The sequence below is a fragment of the Carcharhinus amblyrhynchos genome, chromosome 16 (assembly GCF_965287045.1).
Source record: "Carcharhinus amblyrhynchos chromosome 16, sCarAmb.v2.hapA, whole genome shotgun sequence".
Classification (NCBI taxonomy): domain Eukaryota; kingdom Metazoa; phylum Chordata; class Chondrichthyes; order Carcharhiniformes; family Carcharhinidae; genus Carcharhinus; species Carcharhinus amblyrhynchos.
Genome location: NC_137339.1, coordinates 60,289,907 through 60,315,325, shown reverse-complemented (window position 1 = coordinate 60,315,325; position 25,419 = coordinate 60,289,907). Strand labels below are relative to the sequence as shown.

Below are 25,419 nucleotides of genomic sequence, written 5' to 3'. Positions count from 1 at the left end.
TTAGATGGGCCATGCTAAATTGGGTTAACAAGTTACGTGATTTGCCCTGCAAGTCTACTCTGCCATTAATTTTGATCACAACTGATCACCCAACTCAGTAGCCTGATTCTGCTTTCCCCTATATCCTTTGATCCTCTTCACCTCAAGTGCTATAAATAACTGTCTCTTGGAAACACAATTTTTGGCCTCAATTGCTTTCTATGGTAGCAACTCCCACAGATTCACCACTCTCTGGGTGAAGACATTTCTTTCCATCTCAGTCCCCTTATCCTCAGACTGTGACCCCTGGTTCTGGATCCTGATAATCGAGAACATCTTTCCTGCACCTACTCTGTTTAGTCCTGTGGGAACTGTGTACGTTTCTATGAGATCACCTTAATTTTTCTGACTTAGAGTGAATATGAACTTAAATGACTCAAATCTCTTCATACATCAGTCCCAACATCCAGGAATCAGCCTGGTAAACCTTCTCTACACTCCCTCGAGAGCAAGGCCATTCTTCCTCAGATAAGGAGACCGAAACGGCATACAATATTCCAGGTGTGGCCTCACCAAGGCCCTGTACAATTGCAGCAAGACAACCCTGCTCCTGTACTCAAATCTTCTTGCTATGAAGGCCAACACGCAACTGGCCTTCTTTATCACCCACTGCATCTGCATGTTTACCTTCAGCAAGTGGCACACGAGTACACCCAGGTCTCCTTCACATTCCCCACTCTTAATTTAAAGCCATTCAGATAATAGCTTACTGTTTTTACTACCAAAGTGGATAACCTCATATTTGTCCATGTTATACCACAGCTGCCATGCATTTGACCGCTCACTCAACTTCTCCCAAATCACACTGAAGCATCTCTGCATCCTCCTCACAGCTCATCCTCCCACCCAGCTTTGTGTTGTTAGCGGGAGAGAATGTCAAAGAAATCATTCAACACTCAGGGTTGGTTCTTGCATCAAATGGTTTATTTTTGCCGACAGGGAGGTGGCGTCTGGTAAAGTCCAGTGCCTCTCTCTGACGAACAAAGGAAAAACATCCATTCTTATACATTTTTCAAATATCTACACAGCCCATCATGGCTGGACCTTATCCAATAATATCGATTATAGATTTGTCACATATCCAATGAAAAGGCATTACATAAGGTGGGCTTGTGCATGATCAACTCGTGGTCTCATGGACAGAACTCATTAATATTATCTTCCTTTCTCCCATCTGGAGTCCTTGAATTTATAATGCTTCTTGTCCAGTGGGCCTCCTTATCGTCTTCTATGAATGTCCTCCCTAATCTTATATGTCTGGCTTCCATCTGAGACCTTGGACCATAGGCTGGTCCCAGCCACCAATATCTATGGTAACTGTTTCTGTTGTTGAACATAAGCTTGTGATTAAGCCAGCTAATTGTGTTCAGGAATGTGGCTAACCCAGCTCATATCCATTTTGTGTCATTTAATATTCTGAACTTCTGTTAACATGGTGGAACTTATATGCATGCCTTTTGTGATTGTGTAACAATAAATTCATACACATTTATTATGTACTATCTATCCCTTCTAATATAAATTACTATACAGGTACCCACAAATATAAATTGTTGTACATGCACCCAAACCAATGATATTATTCCCTCTAAAGCTATTCTTTAAATCTCCCTTCAACAGTATCATCTGCAAATTTGGAAATATTAATTTAATTCCCTTTTCTAAGTCATTAATATATATTTTGAATAGGAGGGGTCAGAGCACAGATCCCTCTGGTACCCCACTGGTCACTGGCTGCCATTTAGAATAATGACCTGTTTATCCCTAGTCTTTGTTTCCTGTCTGCCAACCAGTTTTCTATCCATTTCCGTAACACTACCCCCAATCCCACATTTTAACTTTGCATGTCATTGTCTGTGGGACTTTGTCAAAAGTCTTCTGAAAGTCCAAACAAACCACATCCACTGGCTCCCCTCATCAGCCCTACCAGTTACATCCTCAAAAAATTCCATTAGATTCATCAAGTATGATTTCCCTTTTGTGAATCCATGCTGACTGCCCAATTCTGCCACTGTTTTCCAAATATTCTGTTACCTGATCTAATACAATGGATTCTAGAATTTTCCCTACTACCTTCGTCAGGCTGACAGGTCTACAATTCCCTTTTTTCTCTCTACCTACCTTTCTAAAATAGGGGGTTACTTTAGATACCCTCCAATCTGTGGGAACTGTTCCAATTTCTATAGAATCTTGGAAGATGACCAGCAATGCATCCAGTATTTCTCAGGCCACTTCATTAAATACTCTGGGATACAGATTATCAGTCCCTGGGATTTATCGGTTTTCAATTCCATCAGTTTCCCCAGCACAATTTCTCTGTTAATACCGATTTTCTTCAGGTCTTCCCTCTCACTAAACCTTATATTCCCAAACACTTTTGATGTCATTTGTATCCTTTGTGAAGGCAGAACCAACATATATGTTTAATTGTTCACGAGAATTATCCTGGGAATGAAACTCTGGGTCTGTACACGATGGAATATAGAAGGATGAGAAGGGTTGTCATTGAAACTTACAGAATAATGAAAGGCCTGGATAGAGTGGAAGTGGGGAAGATGTTTCCATCAGTAGGAGAGACTAGGATCTGAGGGCATAGCCTCAGGATAAAGGCACAGCCCTTTAGAACTGAGATGAAGAGAAATTTCTTAAGCCAGAGGGTGGTGAATCTATGGAATTCATTGCCACAGGAGGCTGTGAAGGCCAGGTTATTGAGTGCATTTAAGACAGAAAGGTTCTTGATTGGTAAAAGGATCAAATGTTATGGAGAAAAAAAACGGAAGAATGGGGTTGAAAAACATATCAGCTATGACTGATTGGCGAAAGAGACTTAACAGGCTTAATAGCCTAATTCTGCTCCTCTATTTTATGGTTAGCTATTTCTTTGCTCCCCATTATAAGTTCCCCTGTTTCTGACTGTATGGGACCTACATTTGTCTTCACCAATCTTTTTCTCTTACATATCTATGGAAACTTCTACAGTTAGTTATTATGTTTCCCACAGGCTTGCACGCATACTCTTAATCAATCCCTTGGTCTTCCTTTGTTGAATGCTAAAATGTTCTCAATCCTCAAGTCCGTTCTTTTTCTGGCAACCTTGGATCTTCCTCAGATCTAATATTACCCCTAGTTTCCTTTGTAAGCCATGGTTTGGTCCCCGACCCATTTTAATTTTGTGGCAGACAGGAATAAACAATTGTTGTAGTTCATCCGTGAACTCTTTGAATATTTGCTTTTGCCTATCCACCGTCATCCTTTTAAGCATCATTTTCCAATCCATCATAGCCAACACATATTTCATACCATTGTAATTCCCTTTATTAAGATTCAGAACTCTAGTCTCAGAATCAATTACCCCACTCCCCATCTTAATGAAGAATCGCTCATCCACAGGGGGTCTTGCACAATTATATTGCCAAATATTTCTTTTTCATAACATTACTTGTCCCATTCTAATTAGTTTTCACTGTGGCCCTCTTTGATTCTGCCCTTGATTTCTCTGCCTATCATTTTTCCTATTCTCCTTGTCTTTTGTTCTTGTCCTTGATTCCCCATTTTTGATGCTCTGCTATTTTATTCCCATTCACTCAAGCAAATACTCCCCCTAGCAGTCAGTCCAACCCTACCCAGGTGCAACTGGACCAGGAGTTAGTGTCTACTGAGCCCAGCCTGGGTTAGTGTCTGTCCTGTGCTTTCTCCAGTTTGAGGGAATGTCTGCCCTGTGCAGTGTCCAGTCTGGGGTAGTGTCTGCCCTGTGCTACGTCCAGTCTGGGGTAGTGTCTGCTCTGTGCTGTATCCAGTCTGGGGTAGTGTCTGTCCTGTGCTGTGTCCAGTCTGGGTTAGTGCCTGCCCTGTGCAGTGTCCAGTCTGGGGTAGTGTCTGCCCTGTGCTATGTCCAGTCTGGGGTAGTGTCTGCTCTGTGCTGTATCCAGTCTGGGGTAGTGTCTGTCCTGTGCTGTGTCCAGTCTGGGTTAGTGCCTGCCCTGTGCAGTGTCCAGTCTGGGGTAGAGTCAGTCCTGTGTTGTCTCCAATCCGAGGTAGTGTCTGCCCTGTGCTGTGTCCAGTCTGGGGTAGTGCCTGCCCTGTGCTGTATCCAATCTGGGGTAGAGTCAGTCCTGTGTTGTCTCCAATCTGAGGTAGTGTCTGTCCTGTGCTGTGTCTAGTCTGGGGTAGTGTCTGCCCTGTGCTGTGTCCAGTCTGGGGTAGTGTCTGACCTGTGCTGTGTCTAGTCTGGGGTAGTGTCTGCCCTGTGCTGTGTCTAGTCTGGGGTAGTGTCTGACCTGTGCTGTGTCCAGTCTGGGCTAGTGTCTGCTCTGTGCTGTATCCAGTCTGGGGTAGTGTCTGTCCTGTGCTGTGTCCAGTCTGGGTTAGTGCCTGCCCTGTGCAGTGTCCAGTCTGGGGTAGTGTCTGACCTGTGCTGTGTCCAGTCTGGGGTAGTGTCTGACCTGTGCTGTGTCCAGTCTGGGCTAGTGTCTGCTCTGTGCTGTATCCAGTCTGGGGTAGTGTCTGTCTTGTGCTGTGTCCAGTCTGGGTTAGTGCCTGCCCTGTGCTGTGTCCAGTCTGGGGTAGTGTCTGCCCTGTGCAGTGTACAGTCTGAGTTAGTGCCTGCCCTGTGCTGTATCCAGTCTGGGGTAGAGTCAGTCCTGTGTTGTCTCCAATCCGAGGTAGTGTCTGCCCTGTGCTATGTCCAGTCTGGGGTAGTGTCTGACCTGTGCTGTATCCAGTCTGGGGTAGAGTCAGTCCTGTGTTGTCTCCAATCTGAGGTAATGTCTGCCCTGTGCTGTGTCTAGTCTGGGGTAGTGTCTGACCTGTGCTGTGTCCAGTCTGGGGTAGTGTCTGACCTGTGCTGTGTCCAGTCTGGGGTAGTGTCTGACCTGTGCTGTGTCCAGTCTGGGGTAGTGTCTGACCTGTGCTGTGTCCAGTCTGGGCTAGTGTCTGCCCTGTGCTGTATCCAGTCTGGGTTAGTGTCTATCCTGTCCTGTGCCTAGTCTGGGGTGAGGTCTGGGCTCTGACTGAACTGCAGTGTACCTCCTTCTAATATGTTTGATGTCAGATATATATTCATAGGTTCCATTAATTTCATTTTTCCTGTTCACCTGAGTTTTAAAGAGAAATAACTACTTTCCCACTGACGATGGTTGGTTTTCTGCTAATGCTGATTTTACAGCTTACCTGAAGTGCCAAGTAGAAGTGTGAGGGTTTTGCTGGAATACTTTACCTGCGGTGAAGGAAGTTGGCAACAGGAATATACTGAGTCATAGTCACTGTATCCAGGCAACGACTGATTTCAACATTGTCACCTGCAATCATCCGTATAGCTGCTGTGTTCTCATCTTCAAACACTAGCCACTGCATCGAGGCATACAACAACAATATGACGTCATCTAACAAGGGCAAGCAGAGAGAGAAAACCTCAGAGGTGTACTTGTCAAGGCAATATCGCCATTGGTCTCAACATAATTAGTAGGCAGGAATTAAATAATAAACTTTAGAAGTGACTGAGCTTCATTCTTGAAGGGAGAATTTTGACAACTTGTCAGTTAATTAAGGTTAAGAAAATATACAGTTATAAAGCACACTGAATAAGGACAATGAATTATTTTCAAAGTGTAAATATATTCCCTGTTTAAAGCACACTGTTTTAATGCAGTTACTGCACAGGCGACAGGGAACCACAATGTAACTGTGCACAAGTCTGCAATTTCTAAACTTGGTTCCCTCTCCCATTCCCCATTCCCAAACCCAGCACTCCTTCACTCTCCCAATGCTCTCACTCCCTCCCACTCATAAGCCCCTCACTCCTTCTCATTCCCAACCCCCTCACTCTCCCAATCCTATCACTCCCTCCCACTCCCTAACTCCACACTCTCTCTTACTCCCAACTCCCTCACACCCCAATCCTCTCACTCTCCCCTGCTCCCAACCCCCTCATTCCCTCTCGCTCCCAATCCCCTCACTCGTCCCAGCCCCCTCAGTCCCAAACCTCTCGCTCTGACTCACTCCCAAATCCCTCAGTTCCTCTCACTCCCAAACCCCTCACTCCTGGGTGGGAGGGGGGGAATGGAGGGAGGAGGGGGGAATGAAGGGAGGGGGGGGTTGTAAGGGTCAGAATAGACCAATCTCCTGGATGGGAATTGAGGGGGGAGGTTTGGGAGGAGGAGGAAGTAGTGGTTCGGGGTCAGAATGGACCAATGTCCTGAGGGTTTGAGGATTAGAATGGATAAATCCCTGGGGTATTTTCAGGGACATTCCGATTCAAAAAAAGCTCTGGAGCAGGTTCCAGACTGCAGACTGTTTAGCAAAGTTGAAGCCTTTGGCTCGCAGCGGAAGTTAGCAAGCTGGATATAAAATTGTGTTTGATGGTGGATGAGTGCGATTTGGTGATGGAACGAATGTTTCTAATGGGGTTTCCAGCTGTGCTCAGCACTTGCTGTGTTGGCTTCCCATGGTGTATATAGATGATTTGAATGTAAGTGCAGCGGGGGAGGTTTAATGATCAGTAAGTTCAGAGAGTACACAAAAACTGCCCACCTGCAAGGGGGATAGCAGCAGACCTGCAAGGAGGGGATGGGGGGAAGCAGTGGGCTGGTCAGGAAAGTGGCAAACGAGATTCAACCCAAAGGAGTGTGAGGTGATGTGTTTCAGGCGGTTGAACAAGGCTGAGGGTTTTCACAGAATGCAAAGGGGCTGAGAAATGTGGCGAGGACCTTTGGAGTGAACATTCACAGAATCCTGAAGCAGATTGCTATGGGTGTTACGATATCTAACTATGATGAGTGAATCTCCTTGCAATGTAACCTCCAGGTAACATAGTGCCATGATCCAGAAAAGCCCAATCCAAATGTTCTCTCACCCCGAGTATCTCTTGGCTTCCCCTCTCTTGCTTTCCAGGACCACTGACACTATGACAAATTTATGATCTAGAGGCAAAATCAATCTCGTTGCGTGGTTTATGCAAACCAGTCCTTCCTTCATAGACACAAAAGTCATAGCATGATACAAAGAAAGATGATAACTGTCCTGCAACTAGTCAAAAAAAAAATTTCCCCTGTATTTGTAAGACTCCAGGTGTAGTACGGTTCATACATCTGTAAATGCTGCGATATTGATTGAGACTTCATCTACACAAACAACCAAGGAAGACATTATTAGACCAATTAGCCTAACATTTGTAAAGCTGTTCGAGTCCATTAGAAAGGATGCCATAGTAGAGCATTTAGACAAAGATAATCTAATTGAGCAGAATCAGCATGGCTTCATGAAAGGGAAGATCATACCCGACGAAAGCCGTGTAGGTTAGTAGGATGGGCCATACTAAATTGCCTGTTGGTGTCCAAAGATATGTAGGTTAAGTGGATTGGCTATGGTATATTGCCCCTTAGTGTCTCCATTTGGAGAGGAGGGGATTTTCAAGTTTGCAAAGACATCACCGTAGTGGGACTGATCTCAAACAATGATGAGACAGAGTACAGGAATGAGATAGAGAATCTGGTACAGCAACAATACTCTCTCCCTCAATGCCAAGAAAACAAAGAAGATTGTCATTGACTTCAGGAAGCATGGAGAATATGCTCCTGTCTACATCAACGGGAACGAAGTAAAAAAGGTTGAGAGTTTCAAGTTTTTAGGCATCCAGATCACCAACAACCTGTCCTGGTCCCCCCATGCCGACACTATAGTTAAGACAGCCCACCGATGCCTCTACTTTCTCAGAAGATGAAGAAAATTTGACATGTCAGCCACGATTCTCACCAACTTTTACAGATGCACCGTAGAAACCATTCTTTCTGGTTGTATCACAGCTTGGTATGGCTCTTGCTCTGCCCAGGACTGCAAAGAATTACAGAAGGTCGTGAATGTAGCCCAATCTATCATGCAAATCAACCTCCCATCCATTGACTCTGTCTACAGTTCCCACTGCCTCAGCGAAGCAGTCAGCATAATTAAGGTCCCTACGCATCCTGTACATTCTTTCTTCCACCTTCTTTCATCGGGAGAAATATACAAGCTTCTGGGGTCATGTACCAACTCAAGAACACCTTCTCCCCTGCTGCCATCAGACTTTTGAGTGGACTTATCTCATAGCTGATCTTTCTCTACACCCTAGCTATAACTGTAACACTACATTCTGCACGCTCTCCTTTCCTTCTCCCTCATATACTTTATGAACAGTATGCTTTGAGTGTACACCTCGCCAGAATCAAAGCTTTTCACTGTATCCAATACATGGGACAAGAATCACCCCTCCCGCAGGGGATTGGTCCATCCAGTCAGTCGCCTTGGTTACCCCTCAGTGATTGGTGGAGCGGCCCGGTTATCTCCACAGCTGATTGGCGCCTAGAAGCCCTCCGCTGATTGGACCAGCAGTTTTTCTACCGCCGCTGATTAGTCGTCCGGGAGTCGACCGCTGATTGCTGCAGTACCCGGCGTCCGCTTGTTGATTGGCTAATACGGAGAGACTGACCCAGCAACAGGTCGCTGATTGGCTGATAATTAAAAGGAAATTAAAAATTATCCCACCAACCAGAGTGCAGGAGTTCTGACATCACTTCCGCTGCCAACAAGACAACGGAAACGGTGAAGAAACAGGTAAAAAGCTCCCAATATACACCCTGTAGATCATTGTAAATACCTATAGATCAATGCATATGCCCTGTAGATCAGTGCAGTTCCCCGCTTAGACAGGTATAGGGACTGTATAGGTCCCCGTACCAATCAGCGCCCTGTGTGGAACATCAGTATAGAAATCTCTTATCAGCACCATATATACTGTGTGATTTACTTGCGATATCTAAAGTATCCATAGCTCTGGTGAGGGTCCATGGTTATCTCTGGATTAATTTTTATTGCTGCTTTTCCTCAGGATTTCTTGCATCTGTGACCTGATTAGGTGATCATGACTTCCAATGCTGAGGATGTGTTCTCCTTGACGAAGGAGGATGAAGCTGCAGGAGTGACTGGCAGGTAACATCTCCCAGCCCACTGTCCCACTGAGCAAGCTATGGCTTGCTGTCTTCCTGCGAGCTCAGGCTGATGGCCCTTGAGCCCCAGTGGCTCAGTGACTGGTTGTTGCCTCTAGCTATGTTTGCTAATCTCAGGAACAGGAGGGGTGTTGGAATGGGGGATGCTTGGCTGATTCTGAGGATGAGGGGGTTATTCTTTGAGGAAAGGTTGGGCCAGTTGGGTTTGTATCCACTGGAGCTCAGAAGAGTGAGAGGGCAATCGTATTGAAACATACCTTGAGACAACATGACAGGGTGGATGCTGAAGGGATGTTTGCCGTTGTGGGAGAGACTGGAACTGGGGGACACGGTTTAAAAATGAGGGTCTCCCATTTCAGTTGGAGATGAGGAATTTATTTCTGAGGATCATGAGTCTGTGGAATTCCCTTCCACAGAGAGTGGCAGAGACAAGACGAGTGATTATATTTTAGGCAGAGCTAGATAGATTCTTGATTAACGAAGGATTGAAAGGTCTTTGGGGAGTCAGCAGGAATGTGGGGTTGAGGTTACAATCAGATCAGCATGATCATATTGAATGATGGAGCAGGCTTGAGGGGCCTATTCCTGCCCCTAATTCATATGTTATAACGTACCTGTCTATAGGGCCTTTAATGGACAGTGCAAGTACGCAGGGGGATGACTTTCCCAGCTGTTGATGGAGTGGGCGGATAGGTAACATGAAGTTCAGCATGGGGAAATGTAAGGAGATGCATTTTGTTCGGAAGAACATGGAAAGACAGTGTAGAATTTGTAAAGGGGTGCATGAGCAGAAGGACCTGGGTGTAAATGTGCATTGATCATTGAAGATGGCAGGACAGATGGATAGCAGTTAATTAAGTATATAGTGTTCTGGGCTTTATTAATAGGGGCACAGAGTACAAGAGCTCTATGTACACAGGAGGTTATGCTGAACTTATACAAGATACTAGTCAGATGTCAGCTGGAGTATTGTGTACAGTTCTGTGCACCACACTATAGGAAGGATATGAACGCATTCGAGGGAGTGCAGAAGATGCTTAAAGGAATATTCTGGGGATGAAAAGTTTCAGTTATGAAGATAGATCGGAGAGGTGGGGACTATTCTCCTTGGAGAGAAGAAGGCTGAAAGGAATTCTGATAGAGCTGTTCAAAGTTATGAGGGGGCTGGACAGACTAGATAGGAAGAGACTATTCACTCTCATAAAAGGATCGAGACCAAGAAGTCAGAGAGTGGTGATGGTCTGGAATGCACTGCCTGGGAGGGTGGTGGAGGTGGGATGCCTCACATCCTTTTAAAAAATACCTGGATGAGTACTTGGTGCACCATAACTTTCGAAGCAACGGGCCAAGTGCTGGCGAGTGGGATTAGGTGTGCAGGCCAGGGTTTTTTATGCGTTGGTACAGACCCGAGGGGCCGAAGGGCCTCTTCTGCACTGTAGGATTCTGTGAAGAGAAGACAGCTGTATAGTAATTTGCAAAAGAGGCAAATGTGATGTGAGAAAAGTCTTTTTCATACAGTGAGTGGCTGTGGCCTGGAATGTTCTACCTGGAAGTGTGGTGGAGGTAGGTCCAATCGAGGCATTCAAGAGGGCATTAGATAATTATATGAAAAGAAACAATGTGCAGGGGTTACAGGAAAAAGATAGGGGAATAGCACAGTTCATGTTGGGGAGCATGGTATCACAGTGGTTAGCACTGCTGCTTCACAGCTCCAGGGACCTGGGTTTGATTCTGGACTTGGGTCACTGTCTGTGTGGAGTTTGCACATTCTCCCTGTGTCTGCGTGGGTTTCCTCCGGGTGCTCTGGTTTCCTCCCACAGTCCAAAGATCTGCGGGTTAGGTTGATTGGCCATACTAAAATTGCCCCTTAGTGTCCTGAGAACGTAGGTTAGAGGGATAAGTGAGTAAATATGTCGGGATATGGGGGTAGCGTCTGGGTGGGATTGTGGTTAGTGCAGACTCAAGGGGCCAAATGGCCTCTTTCTGCACTGTATGGTTTCTATGATTCTATGAGAGACATGATGAGTGAAATGGCCTCCCTCTGCACTGTAACCATTCTTTGTTTTCCTCCTTGGCCCCCTCCCACAGGATGTACATCCCAAAAATCATCTCTCAGGGCCCAGCTAAGGAGTGGATTGAGCGCCGCAGACTCACCATCCGCCCCTGGGCCTCCTTTATCGACCAGAAACGCTTCTCCAGGCCCAAGAACTTCGGCGAGATGTGTAAACGACTAGTGAAGAACGTGGAGTATTTTCAGAGCAACTATGTGTTCGTCTTCCTGGGGCTGATTGTGTACTGTGTGTAAGTGACTGGTGTGTGCTGAGGGAGGGGAGGAAGGAAGTGGGTAGGGCAGGAGAAGGGATCACAGGTTGGTGCAGGAGGGGTGGAGGAGGTTAGGTGTGTGTGGGAGGAAGGGGTCGAGATGGGGAGAGAGAGGGGGAGGGCAGCGTGTGGGAGGGAGCATGGTTATGGGAGGAGGTGAGGGAGGGAAGGAAGTTGAGGAGTGAGGGGGCACAGAGTGGGTGAGGGAAGGGATATGATGGAGGGGAATGTGAGAAATGCCAGAGGAACGCCCTCCTTAGGAGGATAGACTTGCGGTGTTATCAACCTGGATAAGGGTCAGGAAGGAGATGTGAGGCCTGGGACTGGGCAGCAGGTTCCCCGTGACTGGGCACATGTCCTGGGATTGACTCCACCTACTCTCCCGAAATGACATCGTTAATATTCCCGGCAACACGAGGGAAACACTCCTGAAATGTCCCCAAATGCTGGGAGGTGTTCTTTGCCCTACTCCCCTGACCCCAGTGGCGAGAACCCAAGCCTCCCCAATGATGTGAATCGCTTTAATCTGTTTCTTGTTGAACCCGATAGTTTAGTTTCTCTGTGTGTGTCTCTGTCAGGATCACCTCTCCGATGCTGCTCATCGCCTTGGTGGTGTTTTTTGGTGCCTGTTACATTGTTCACCTCCGAGCTGCTCAGTCCCGCCTCATCCTCTTTGGTAAGTGGTCCCATTATTCCGGATGCTGTTGGTATGTTTTTTAACTCCATCCACCCTGTGTGATACTGAACCTCACTACCTAACAAATGTTCATCAACGAGGGAGCAGACTGAGAGGAAACCAGCTGGAAAGTTATAGCAGGCAGGAAGAGCTTCTGTGAGTGCCTTTTTTTAAAAACAGGGGAGAGTAGCTAAAGTGAGCATCAGTCCCTTTAGAGGGTGAGAGTAGGGAAAGAATAAGAGGCAGCAAGGAAATGGTGGCAATTTTGACCAAGTATTTAGTATTTGTCTTCATAGTGTAAGAGATGCATCCGAAGTATAGTCGAAGTTCAAAAGGGGAAGTGTGAGAGAGGAACTTAAGTCATGGTTACTGGGGACAAGGTACTGGGAAAACTAATGGGACTCAAGGCTGATAAATACTCTAGTCATCATCTGCTGTAACCGAGGGTCTTCAAAGAATTGGCTGCAGAAATGGTGAAATTGGTTGTAATCTTCCAAAATTCCCCTCGATTCTTGGAAAGTTCCAGCCAATTGGAAAACCGCAAGCTATTTGAGAAAGCCTGACACTATGTGCCAGTTAGCCTAATGTGTGTCACTGGGAAAATTCCATTATCAAAGAGGTGGGATTTCATAAATCACATTGACTCTGCTTGATTATAATGTGGTTTTGTGAAAGTGAAGTCTTATTTGCCTCATTTGTTGGAGCTCTTTTGAAGATGTTACAAAGAATGTGGGTAAAGGGGTAACAGTAGATGTGCTGTATTCGGATTTCCAGAAGGCATTTGAGAAGGTGCCAGGTAAAAAGTTGCTGCATAAAATTGGAGCTGACAATAAATTAACTTGGATAGAGGAGTGGCTAACTTAACAGGAAACGGAGAGTCAGGATAACGGGGTCACTGGCAAGCTATAACAAGTAGAGTGCAGCAGGGATCAGTGCTGCGGCCTCGACTCAAGGCAGAGGTAGCACATTTGAAAAAGAAGTACGGAGGACTTTCTTCCCTTGAGGGTAGTGAATCTGTAGAATTTTTTACCATAGAGGCGGAGTTGTTAAGTATGTTCAAGGCTGCGAGAGACAGATTTTTAATCAGGGAATTGAGGGTCGTGGGGACAACATGGAAAAGTGGAGCTGAGGATTATCACATCAAATCAGTCGCAATGTCGTTGAATGGTGGAGCTGACTCAATGGGCTAAACGGCCTTCTCTTGCTCCTGTGTCTTCTGGTCAACTACTTGCGATCTATATTAATGACCTAGACAAAGGCGCTGGCAGTAATCCAGCCAAACTTGCCGGCGACACATCACAGATGGATGGGTCAGCAAGTTGTGAGGGTCGGGGATAGGCTAAGTGAGAGGGTGAAAGTCTGGCAGATGGAGTATAATGTGGGGAAATTGTGAGGTTCACCACATTGGCAGGAAGAATGGAAAACCACAGAGTTACTGAAATAGAGACAGTGTGTGCAGAATGATACGAAGGGTTCTGGATGTCCTTCTCCACGAGTCACAAAATGTTAGCATGTGGCATCCCCTGTCCATCTTTTTGAGTGCTATGTACAGTGCTGGTTAACTTCTTTAAGGGGGAATTCACTTCCGTTGGAATCTGTTGAGGAAAGGCTTACTAGGACAGTGGTGGGCAACCTCATATGGCTCTTCAGGCTCCTGAGCATAGCCCCTTGAGCCTTGTCCATGGAGGAATGATGCCGCTACCTTCCTGGTCTGGGATCACTGCCTCAATGTTAGGAAAACCAGAAACTCCAAGGTATATTCTGAAGTTAGCTAGAACCTAATTTTTCCTTGTGATTTTGACATTTGGATGAGAATAAGGTGTTTCACTCCAGGTATGATTCAAGTGACCCACAAGGAAGCTTTTATCAAAACAAACTTTATGTAAGAACACAAAATATAACACACAGAATTAGCATAACTTTTACCAATTAAATTTAAACAGGACAAAGGTATAATTCTTAATTAGCTTCCTTGATAATTCCAATGTAAGACAATGTTTCCACAGACATATACCCTTCTTTGGAATTAATTAGCGTAGAAAATACTATGCGCATGTAGTGCTAAATTTCCAGCCTTTTAACACTTCTGGACAGAGATCCAAACCGCAGTTTTCAAACAGCAACTCTCAGAGAGAGATCCATTCTCATACAGCAGAATCTCAGAGAAAGAGTCTTATCTCCTGACAAATTCCAGTCTCCAGTTTTAGAGAGAGGAAAATTCCAAGCAGCATCTAAACAGCAACTGAGTTTGAATTCTTCGTGGAAGCCTAGCTCCACCCAATCGTATGACCCTACCTGTCAATCAACATAATCAAGACCTACTGTGCAAAGCCCCAGGGAAACAGACTTAAAACGACAGAACAGCATTAGTCCAGATTAAAACAAACATTGTAGCAGTTAAGATCAGTTATGCTGCTGCAGTAAAAATGGAGGATGCCAATAAGAGAGAATAGCATCGATAAAATGAAAAGGACTGCTCAAAACATCTTGCACAGAAACATGACTAAAATACATTTGTAAAAGGCACAGTGTCATCAACTCAGCTTGTCGTCAACACGCTGATAGGAGGTGACAGTAGGGCATGTCACCAAGCTCCTGAGGTAGAGACAGAAAAGGGAATGTGTCTACCTACACTATAGACCAGTGAACCAGGAGGAAGAATAGACCAAGACCCTTTGTAGCCAAATACAGGACCTGTGTATTGGATTAGACTCTTATTATGGGTTAAATTAACTAGTGGTATGAAAACGGCAGAATGGGGCAGGTTGATGTTATTCACAAAGACAGGAATCCCGAGGTGTGGAGTAGAGAGTTTCCAACGAAATACATAGTTTGGCTTGACTGAATTTCCACAAGGAGTGCATTTAAGATTCTGAGGGCGGAGGTGAACAGATTCTTGCTGGACAAGGGAGTGAAAAACTTATCAGGGTCGATGGGAAATGTGGCATTCGAAACTCAAACAGATCAGCCATGATCTTATTAAATGGTGGTGGAACAGGCTGGATGGCCTAATCCTGCCCCTATTTTACATGCGAACATGCTCTGCACACAGTACATTCACTAGCCTGAGTTGCCTGTCACTGCTATCACCATTCCTCACTCCCATGCTGACTGCACCCCTTGTGCATGATCTTGACGGATTCACGAAATGACCACAAGGAGGCAGTGCTGCATCAGGAATCCTGGAAGGTTATTTCAGAGCCATTGGGAATGGGCGTGCCGAGTTGTCTGGCTGTGTGTGAAAAGGAATCGCCTGACATTTGATCTCGGATGCGACATCCAGCTGATTCTCTGCTCCGATCGTTTTCGGAGACTCATGGACAATGACACCCTTAATACATCAACTCTCCTGAATTTCTCAATTATTAAATTCTCTACATTTGTTATTCTTTTTCCCCTCCCATAGCAGGTAACTGCGTCTTTCCCGCAGAATATTACATTGGCGAGGTTCTTGTACACTGGCGTAGCCAGTCTAAATCTCCTTGAAGACGCTTTGCATGGGAGGGGGAAGGGTGGGGGGTTGTGGGGGGATGTGTGATGGAGGCAGGGGGGTGGCTGGTGGCTGCAAAGTGGATGCGCAAATTGACCACCTTAGTAAGTCAAGTGCAGGGAGGTTTGGGGGACTTCATGGGAATCTAGTGGTTGTCGGCAGTTTATTCAGGGGGGTCAGCCGAGAGCGCCCAGATGCTGCATTGCCATGATGTGGAGATGCCGGCATTGGACTGGGGTAAACACAGTTAGAAGTCTCACAACACGGGGTTAAAGTCCAACAGGTTTACTTGGTAGCAAACACCACTAGTTTTCGGGGCTTTTCCCCTTCGTCAGGTGAATGGGGAATTCTGATCACAGAGCATATAAAGGCACCTACCTAATACCAGGCTTTGGGACATCTGCTCTGGCTCAGAGAAAGGAACTTGGTAGTCGGCATGCAGGGGGATCTAGTTGTCATGGTCCATGTGGATAGGACTTGGAAGGAGGGCGTGTGGAAAGAATTTGGGTCTAAACTATAAAAAAGTAGAATGCTAAAGGTTAATAATTTCTGGGGCTACTACCTGAGGCACGAGTAAATTGGCATTGGGCACATTACATCAAAACTAGGGTCATGTAGACCCGAAATGTTGGCTGTATTCTCTCCCCACAGATTCTGTTGGACCTGCTAAGATTTTCCAGCATTTTCTGTTTTTACATCAGAACTAGGAGCAGGAGTAGAGAATTCAGCCCCTCGAGCCTGTTCCCACATTTATTACAATCGTTGCTGATCTGATCTCAGCCTCAACTCTACTTTCCTTCCCATTCACCTTGGCCTTCAAATCCTGACTAAACAAAAACTTGTCTATCTCCTTAAATTTACTCAATGTGAATCCACCTCACTCTGGAGTAATAAATTCCACAGATTCAGCACCCTTTGAGAGAAGTAATTTCTCATCTGTATTTTAAATCTGCTACCCCTTATCCTAAAACTATGACCTCTTGTTATAGATAGCCATACATGAGGAAACATCCTCTCCACATATACGTTGTCAATCCCCTTCATCACCTTGTACATCTCAATTAGCTTGCCCCTCATTCTTCTAAACTCCAAGGAGCATAGTTGTAAACTGCCCAATCTTTCTTTGTATGACAAACCCCTCATAGAGATTTGCAGTGCAGAAAAGGGTCTTTGGCCCGTCAAGTCTGCACCAGCAATAACTGACACTAAAGTGGCACTAACCATATTTTCCTGACCTTGTCCTGTATCCTTGGATGTTATGACATTTCAGGTGTTCATCCAAATACTTGTTAAAGGTTGTAAGGTTTCTGGCCTCTTTCCAGGCAGTGCATTCCAGATTCCCGCATCCCTCTGAGTGAAGAAACATGTCTCAAATCCCCTGGAATTTCCTACCCTTGTCCTAAAACAATGACCCCCTCATGATTGACCCCACAACAAGGGGAACAGTGCTTCTTAATCACCCTGTCCAAACCCCTCATAATATTATGTACCCCCTCTGCTCTAGAGAAAACAATCCAAGTCTATCCAATCTCTCTTTCTAGCTCAAATGCTCCATCCCAGGCAACATCCTGGTGAATCTCCTCTGTGTCCCATCTAGTGCAATCACATCTTTCCAATAGTGAGGTGACCAGAATGACACACACTACTCCAGCTGTGACCTGACCTGGGTGGCACAGTGGTTAGTGCTGCTACTTCACAGCACCAGGGACCTGGGTTCAATTCCTGGCTTGGGTCGCTCTGCAAAGATTGCAAATTCTCGCTGTATATGCGTGGGTTTGCTCTGGTTTCCTCCCACAGTCTGAAAGATGTGCTTGTTAGGTGCATTGGCCATGCTAAATTCTCCCTCGGTGTACCCAAACAGGCGCCAGAATGTGTGGTGACTAGGGGATTTTCACAGGAAGTACGTTGCAATGTTAATGTACGCCTGCTTGTGACACTAATAAATAAACTTCCTTTTAAAAAAGTTACTCGAGCTGTGGCCCAACCAGCATTGCCGGAAAGGACAGTGTACAAAATTGTAATGATTTGGATGTGGAATTTTCAGACGGCACAGAGATTGGCCGAGTATTAGAAAGTGTAGAGGATAGCTATAATCTCTAAAATTATATTGACATGCTGGTGGAGTGGGTGGTAGATGGATTTTAATAGAGAAGTGTGAAGTAATGCATTTAGGGAGATAAGACAGTTATAGGAAATGTACAATAAATGGGAATATTCTGAGAGGGATAGATGAAGTGATAGATTTTGGCGTACAAGAACACAGGGCCCCAAAGGCAGCAGTTTAAATAGTCGAGGTTGTAAAGAAGATATTTAAAGTGAAGTTTATTTATTAGTCACAAGTAGGCTTACATTAACATTGTCATGAAATTACTGTGAAATCCCCTAGTCACCACATTCTGGCATCTGGTTGGGTACACCGAGGGAGAATTTAGCATGGCCAATGCACCTAACTGGCATGTTTTTTGGACTGTGGGAGGAAACCGGAGCACCCAAAGGAAATCCATGCTGACACGGGGACAAACGTGCAGACTCCATACAGACAGTGACCCGAGTCGGGAATGGGATTCCCTAGTGCTGTGAGACAGCAGCACTAACCGCTGTGCCACCGTGTTGTCCCTTTAGAAAGCTCTCCTTCATTGGCAGAGGTTTAGAATATGAAAGTAAAGATGTAATGCTGGAATTGTATAAAACAGCAGTGAGGCCGCAACTGGAGTACTGTCTGCAGTTCTGATCACTACATTACAGGAAGGACATAATTGCTTTGGAGAGAGCAGACAAGAATGTTGTCAGGGCTGGAAAACTGGAGTTGTGTGAGTTAATCGCTGGCTGTGGAATCCTGCTTTGCGTAAATTGGCTGCAGTGTTTCCAACATGACAACAGTGACTACACTTCAATATGTGCTTCACTGTGCGATGGAGTTAGGAATGACAGGAGGCGGTGAGTGATGCTGTGGGAATGTACGTTCTCTGAATCAGTGTCAATACTGACTCCACGGTCCATCTATGCCGGACTGGAGAGCAGTCAGTGTCGCCAGTACCTTAAGGGGCAATTGCTTCCAGTTTCTCCTCTTTTTTTTCTCTCTCTCTCTCTCTCTGTCTCTCTCCCCTCCCCGCCACAGAAGTTCACCCCGGCACATTGATGTGTCCTGTGTCAGTCTCTGTGTGGCCCTGGGCACTCGCCCTATACTCTGTATTGGTCTCTGGATTGTCCACAATGCACGCTGAGTCTCGTGTCTCTGTCTTTCTGCAGGTCGGGAGCTGAGTCCCGCTCACCAGTACGGAGTGGCTGGAGCCGTCTCCTTCCCCTTCTTCTGGCTTGCTGGTGCAGGCTCTGCTGTATTCTGGGTGCTGGGTAAGTATCAGCCGGATGGGGGGAGGGAGCGGACATCCTGAGGAACCAGCGCATCGTGCAGCTCCTCATCGACACCCTGACACCTCACCACCTCTCCCCCCGATCCTTCCTCTGCTCCTCCTCCTCCTGTTCCTTCCTTTTTCCTCAGCTCCTGTCCTCTCTGCCCAGTCCCACTCCCTTATACGAGCTCCACCTGCTCCTCTTTGGCTCTCCCCCTGACTTTCTCTCTGCTTGTCCCTCTCATTCCTCCCCTCCCCCCTGCTTGTCCGGGCCCCTGCTCGCCTCTCGCTCCGGGCCCCTGCCCCTGCGGGCTCTCGCTCCGGGCCCCTGCCCCTGCGGGCTCTCGCTCCGGGCCCCCGCCCCTTTGTGCATGGCACTAATTCTGCCCCTGTCCTCTCTCGGTAGGTGCCACATTGGTGATAATCGGTGGTCATGCTGGATTCCATGAGCTGGAGTCTGCAGAGGGCGATGAGCTTCAAATGGAGTCGGTGTAACGGGCACTGGCAAGAACAGAGAATGGTTTCCGTTACTGAGAGCTCAGCTATGGACACAGCACTTTATATCGAGGGTCAGAGGGTGCCGACGAGAATTTAGTCACTCAGCTCGCCATAGTAAATCCAGTCTGTTTATTTCCTCAGTTATCCAGCTGTGTGTCTCAGTCTGAATCCTTGTGCAATAGAAATCTGTATCTTTATATAATCTCACGCTGTCCCTGCACACTCCATACATGACACCAATATTGATAAATCAGTATTGGATGCACATTTAGATAGTCTATGAAGTTGCTTTTGAATTTTTGATTTTGACCTTGATGTTTTACATTTTAATTGACATTATAAACACTTGGGAAATTTCTATGTAAATGGGGGATGTAACGATGCGACTGCCACCTCCAGCCACTTGGTGGAGGTGTGGGCTGATATTTTCTGATGTCACTGTGTTTCCACTTTGTATGTATAAAAACCTGGATTGATCAAAGTCAACTGAGCGTCTCTCTTCTGAACTCAGTCACTAGATGTGACCTGATACGGAAACTCATTGCTCACTATCACATCAAGAACGTTTCCACTTTACTCCCATCTGAACCTTCTCTGTTTCTCTCTCTCTGTTTTTTTTTCTCTCTCTCTCTCTCTCTGTCTCTCTGCCCCCCTTGCTTACTATAGCTGGAATTGAATAAAATCTGGTCACTATCTCATTTAGTCAACCAGGAGGGATAGAACAAAGCAGCATTGGACAGACTAGCAGAGAGGCTAGACTGAAGCGCCCCCCAGGCCAGAGGAGAGGCTAGGCTAGACCCCCTCCCGGCTCAGGGGCTAGGCTGATTCCTCAACTCTGGGGTGGGAGGGGGGTGGTGTTACGTTTTTCTCTCTGTCCCTGATCACTTTGTGTCTCTATCCCTGTCCTCCTCCCTGTGTCTCACTCAGCTTGTCTCTCTTTCTCTGTCTGTCTCACTTTCTCTATTTGTCTCTCTCCCTCTCCATTTCTCTCTGTCTCTCTTGTGTCTCCGTCTCTCTATCTCCTTTTCTCTCTGTTTCTCTTGCTGTGTCTCTCAGTTTTGCCTCTCTCTCTCTCTCTCTCTTTCTCTATCCATCTCTCCCTGCCTCTATCCCTGTCTCTTTCTCTCTCCCCCTCTGTCTTAGGGTGCCAATATAATATATGTGAATTTTCTCTAAAGAAATGGGGATGCAGTGGGGGACATCATTTGGCTGATAGTCAAGCTTCATCTATTTGAGTAATGAGTCTTTTTATAACTGGCGTAAGAAGGCCATATGTCACAACAATTGGGTTTGCATCAACTAATGGCTGTGGGGGAGTGGGAGGTTATGGGAGTCAGGTCATGTGATAAAACCTCCAGAATACATTGAATCACAGTTGGCAACTATACTCTCTCTGTTACTTTCTGTCTCTGGTTTTCTCTCTCTGTCTCTCACTCTCATTTTCATAAGAACATAAATAGGAGCAGGAGTAGGCCATCTAGCCCCTCGAGCCTGCCCTGCCATTCAATAAGATCATGGCTGATCTGTCGTGGCTCAGTTCCACATTCCCGCCCTCTCCCCATAACCCTTAATTCCCTGTCTTCCTGTACCTGCCACCCTCTGTGTATGTCTATCCCTGTGTCCGTCTCTGTCCCTTTGTTTTTCTGTCTCTCTCTCTGGCCTTTCACCACCCCCCACCCCCCATCTCATAAGAACATAAGAAATAGGAGCAGGAGTAGGCCATCTAGCCCTTCGAGCCTGCCCCGCCATTCAATAAGATCATGGCTGATCTGTCGTGGCTCAGTTCCACTTTCCCGCCTTCTCCCCATAACCCTTAATCCCCTTACCTACCAAAAACCTATCTACACGCGTCTTAAATATATTTCGTGCGCTCTCTCTCTCTCTGCTATAAAGCAGAGGTTGAGCACCCCTCTGAGAATTAAGACTGAAACACCCAAAGAGGAGTACCTCACTTTATAAACTGTAAAATGGTGTGAGCTGCTCTTCAGCAACTGCTAATGGTTAAATACAAAATAAATCCCAGCCACTCTAAAATCAAAATGTAACTATTTATTTATCTAACTAACAATGAACAAATTGACTAAACTATTCACAAACTGAATAAATCCCTTCTATTAACTATTCCCTGATAAAACAAAATCTAATGATACACTGTTCAAATATAGTTCCCACTCATTAACAAAAATAGAATTTAGTCACTCTAAATTACAGCCAGGTTTTGTGTCTTCCAGAATATGCTGTGTTTCTTCTGATTTTTCTGTCTGGAACTTCTTTCTTCTTGGGATTAAGGCAGTGCTTTCTCTGAGACATAGATGAAGGTATAGGAGCCAGGGATTCTCCCTCAAGGACTGAGCTCTGACCGGTGGCAGTTGTTCTCCGTTCTTTGTTCCACTGCCCCCTTCTTCTATACTCGTGTTGACATATCAGTATTTCCCACAATAGGATTGGTTCTAGGTTGTCAAAACCATCAGATTTAAATTTAATAGGTTTTTTGTATCCAAATGCCTGATTCAAATTGATTGGCTAAATTTGAAATGGTAGAAACTGCTGCTTGTACTTTTGATACAAATGTTTCAGTTTGGGTGCTCTATGTACTTGCATTTTAAATGTCTAAGCACAGAAAAGGCACTACCCTTTAAAGGGACCATGCATTGCTTTCCCCCCCTGTATAACATTGGTACTGTTTTTAACATTCCCTATATAACATTAAGCACTACCAATTCTCTCTTATACAAAACATTTTTCCTTTAAATTCGCAATAAAGCATCAGCAACATGCACTGTCTGTAAATTGTATGTGACATGAAATTCCAATGAAATAATCGAGTATCAAGTGTTCTTATCTTTAGATCTTTCGTGAAATGTCAAAGGATTATGATTGGTATACCCAATCATCTCTGATGAACTGTTTGCAACATAAATATTCAAATATTGTATGGCTATTACCAAACTCAATAACTTTCAGTGGCTGAATATTTTTTCTGCTGGATATTTAAAAAAAAATACATTGGCCTTTCAATTCCACAATCATTCTTGTGTAACAACACAGCTTCGACTCCTACGCCAATAGCAACTTCGAAGGGTTTCAAAAAATTTAGTATGGCTAAAACAGGTGTGGTGGTTAACACTGCTTTTAAATTCTCAAATGCCTCCTGACATTGGTCTGTCCACCAAAATTTGGTGTTTTTTTAAACAAATCTGTCAATTGTGCCACTGTGCTACTAAATTTCCTCTAAATCTGTTCAATCTGAAATATCTTAGCAGTTCTTTCTTTGAGGATGGTCTTGGGGATTCCTCGATGGCCTTTGTTTTCAGGTTTCTCAGTGTCATCCATCCATATCCAATGTTATGCCCTAAGAATTTCACTTCTGTCTTCACAAGTTCGGTTTTTGCCAAGTTTATGACCACCTTTGCCTTCTGTAGTCTCGTGAAGAGCTCTGCCGAATTCTCTATATGATCTTTCCACGAATGGCTAAAGATCACTAAGTCATTCATGCAGACAGCACAATCAGTCCATCCTGCAACAACTCTGTTTGTAAGCCTTTGAAAAGTGGCTAGTGTGTTTTTCATCCCAAAGGGTATTACTTTAAATTGCTATAGCCCAGTTGGGATTACAAAAGCAGAAATTTATTTTGCATCTCCAACAAAGGTAATTGCCAGTAACTGTGAAGTCAGTCTAACTTTGTGGATGTAATTAACCTGTCCTACTTTTTCCACACAAGCCTTGGAATTGTGTACGAGTCAGATTTAGTTACAGCATTGACCTGCCAATTAACCTACGCAGAATCATTGAATACATCAGGTTTGGGAACCAGGACAATCAGTAAACCCTGTTCACTTTGACTGAACTCTGATGCCTTCTTGTAGCATCGCTTCCACTTCCTTCTGAACCTATGCTGCTTTGAGAGGATTAACCTGGTGTTGTTTTATCAGAACAGCATTCCCTATATCAACCTCATGTACCATGACATTAGTCCTCCCTCTGTATCTACATAGGTTCTCATAGCACTGAAACAAGTCTTTCATTTCAATTCTCTGTTCCTGGGGCAGATAACTCGCTACCCTATTCCATTCCTTAAGGATTTATTAATTATTCAATTTATTCTGAAGCCCATCAACATCCACATCATCTATATTTGTTTCCTCACTCTGAGTGGCAGTAACTAATACCTGTTTCTCCAATTCCCTTTCCCTGACAGTGTTGTTTTAGCATTTTCTTGTTACATACCCTTTTTTTTTAACTATCTGGCATCTTTACCAGATAAATTGTCCCTAAATTATTCTTCCCTGAATCTGGTTTCCAATGAGGGTACCATAAGCATAGACACGGCTCAAGGGAGGTATAGGAAAAATACATTGTTAAGGTGGCGGCGCGGGCTTGTTGGGCCGAAGGGCCTGTTTCTCGTGCTGTGTTGTTCTTTGTTAAATCACCTGACCTCTCAATTTGATGGAGACAACTAAATCTTGCTTTGAAGGGATCTCCGACCGCAGCTGATAGCACCAATATTTTATCCCCATGAACAAATGTGCAAATTATAGATTTCTGAGCTGGCTCCATTAGGTGCTGTGCCACCTTCAAATGTTGTCTAGCTAATTCACCCACTCTGTTTAAAAGTTCTCTCACCTATGATTGTGTGGCCAAATTTTCCTCCAATTCGATTTTCAGATTTGCTGACGACACCAGGGACAGATCTCAAACAATGATGAGGTAGAGTACAGGAATAAGATACAGAATCTGGTGTAGCAACAATACTCTTCCCTCAATGTCAACAAAACAAAGAAGATTGTCAACGACTTCAGGAAGTGTAGAGGAGAACATGCTGTTGTCTGTATCAACGAGAATGAAGTAGAAAAGGTTGAGGGATTCAAGTTTTTACGTGTCCAGATCACCAACGACCTGTCCTGGTCCCCCCATGCCGACACTATAGTTAAGAAAGCCCACCAACATCACTACTTCCTCAGAAAACTAAGGAAATTTGGCTTGACAGCTACGACTCTCACCGTTGTTTACAGATGCACCATAGAAAGCATTCTTTCTGGTTGTATCACAGCTTGATATGGCTCCTGCTCTGCCCAAGATCGCAAAGAATTACAAAAGGTCGTGAATGTAGCCCAATCCATCACGCAAACCAACCTCCCATTCATTGACTCTGTCTACACTTAACACTGCCTCAGCAAAGCAACCAGCATAAATAAGAACCCTACGCACCTCAGACATTCTCTCTTCCACCTTTTCTCGTCGGGATGAAGAAAGAAAACTCTTGAGGTCACGTACCAACCAATTCAAAAATGCTTCTTCCCTGTTACTTTTGAATGGATCTACCATGCAGTAAGTTGATCTTCTCACCATAGTTATGACTACATTCTGCAATCTCTCATTTCCTTCTCTATGAACAGTATGCTTTGTCCGTATAGTGCACATGAAACAATACTTCTCACTGTAAATTAATGCATATGACAAATCAAGTCAAAAAAAGATACATAATCCAACTGTGAGACCTCTTTCCAGACCTACCAACTTCTCCTTAATTTTAAAGGATCTCTTACTTAGTTTTGGCATATCAATTCAAATGGAGAAACTGTATCAATTCATTTAGAGCATCTCTAATGGCAAATAATATAAATGGGATACCTTTATCCCTGGCAGTAAGCCCTCAATAAGGCCTCAACATAGTCTTTAGGGCCTGATGCCACCTTTCCAATGCTCCCTGGGATTCAGGATGATACGCACTAGATATAAAGTGTCTGATGCCAAAACTATCCATTACCCCCCCTAATTAATTTGGCAGTAAAATTGGACCCTTGGTCTGATTGCACCTCCCTGGGTAACCCATAACAGGTAAAGAAAGCAATCAACTCCACAATCTTTTTTTGCCTTGAATTGCCACTGGAAACCTGGTAGACACATCCACTACAGTTAGCAAATACTCGTTCCCCCTTTTGGTTTTAGGGAGGGGACCTACATAATCAATTAAAGTGTTCTTCAAATGTGGGAATTCACATCAAAGGCGCCAGTTTTCTCACTGTTGATGGCTTTCCTACCATCTGCATGTATGGCAGGTATGGC

General features: G+C 45.0%; 1 protein-coding gene across 2 annotated transcripts; it reads left to right on the top strand.

Moving 5' to 3' along the window:
- Window positions 1–8,563: 8,563 nt before the first annotated feature.
- Window positions 8,564–22,130, top strand: rabac1 (Rab acceptor 1 (prenylated)). Of its 2 annotated transcripts, XM_080205169.1 has the most exons (6): window positions 8,564–8,625; window positions 8,900–9,000; window positions 11,106–11,318; window positions 11,918–12,015; window positions 18,755–18,856; window positions 19,262–22,130. In XM_080205169.1, exons 2-6 carry the CDS (start codon window positions 8,933–8,935, stop codon window positions 19,348–19,350), a joined length of 570 nt encoding a protein of 189 aa, XP_080061295.1. In that variant the 5' UTR covers window positions 8,564–8,625; window positions 8,900–8,932; the 3' UTR covers window positions 19,351–22,130. The 2 variants fall into 2 exon arrangements, with proteins under 2 accessions (XP_080061295.1, XP_080061296.1); XM_080205170.1 differs by lacking the exon at window positions 8,900–9,000 and having other exon boundaries at window positions 8,572–8,625.
- Window positions 22,131–25,419: the final 3,289 nt, after the last annotated feature.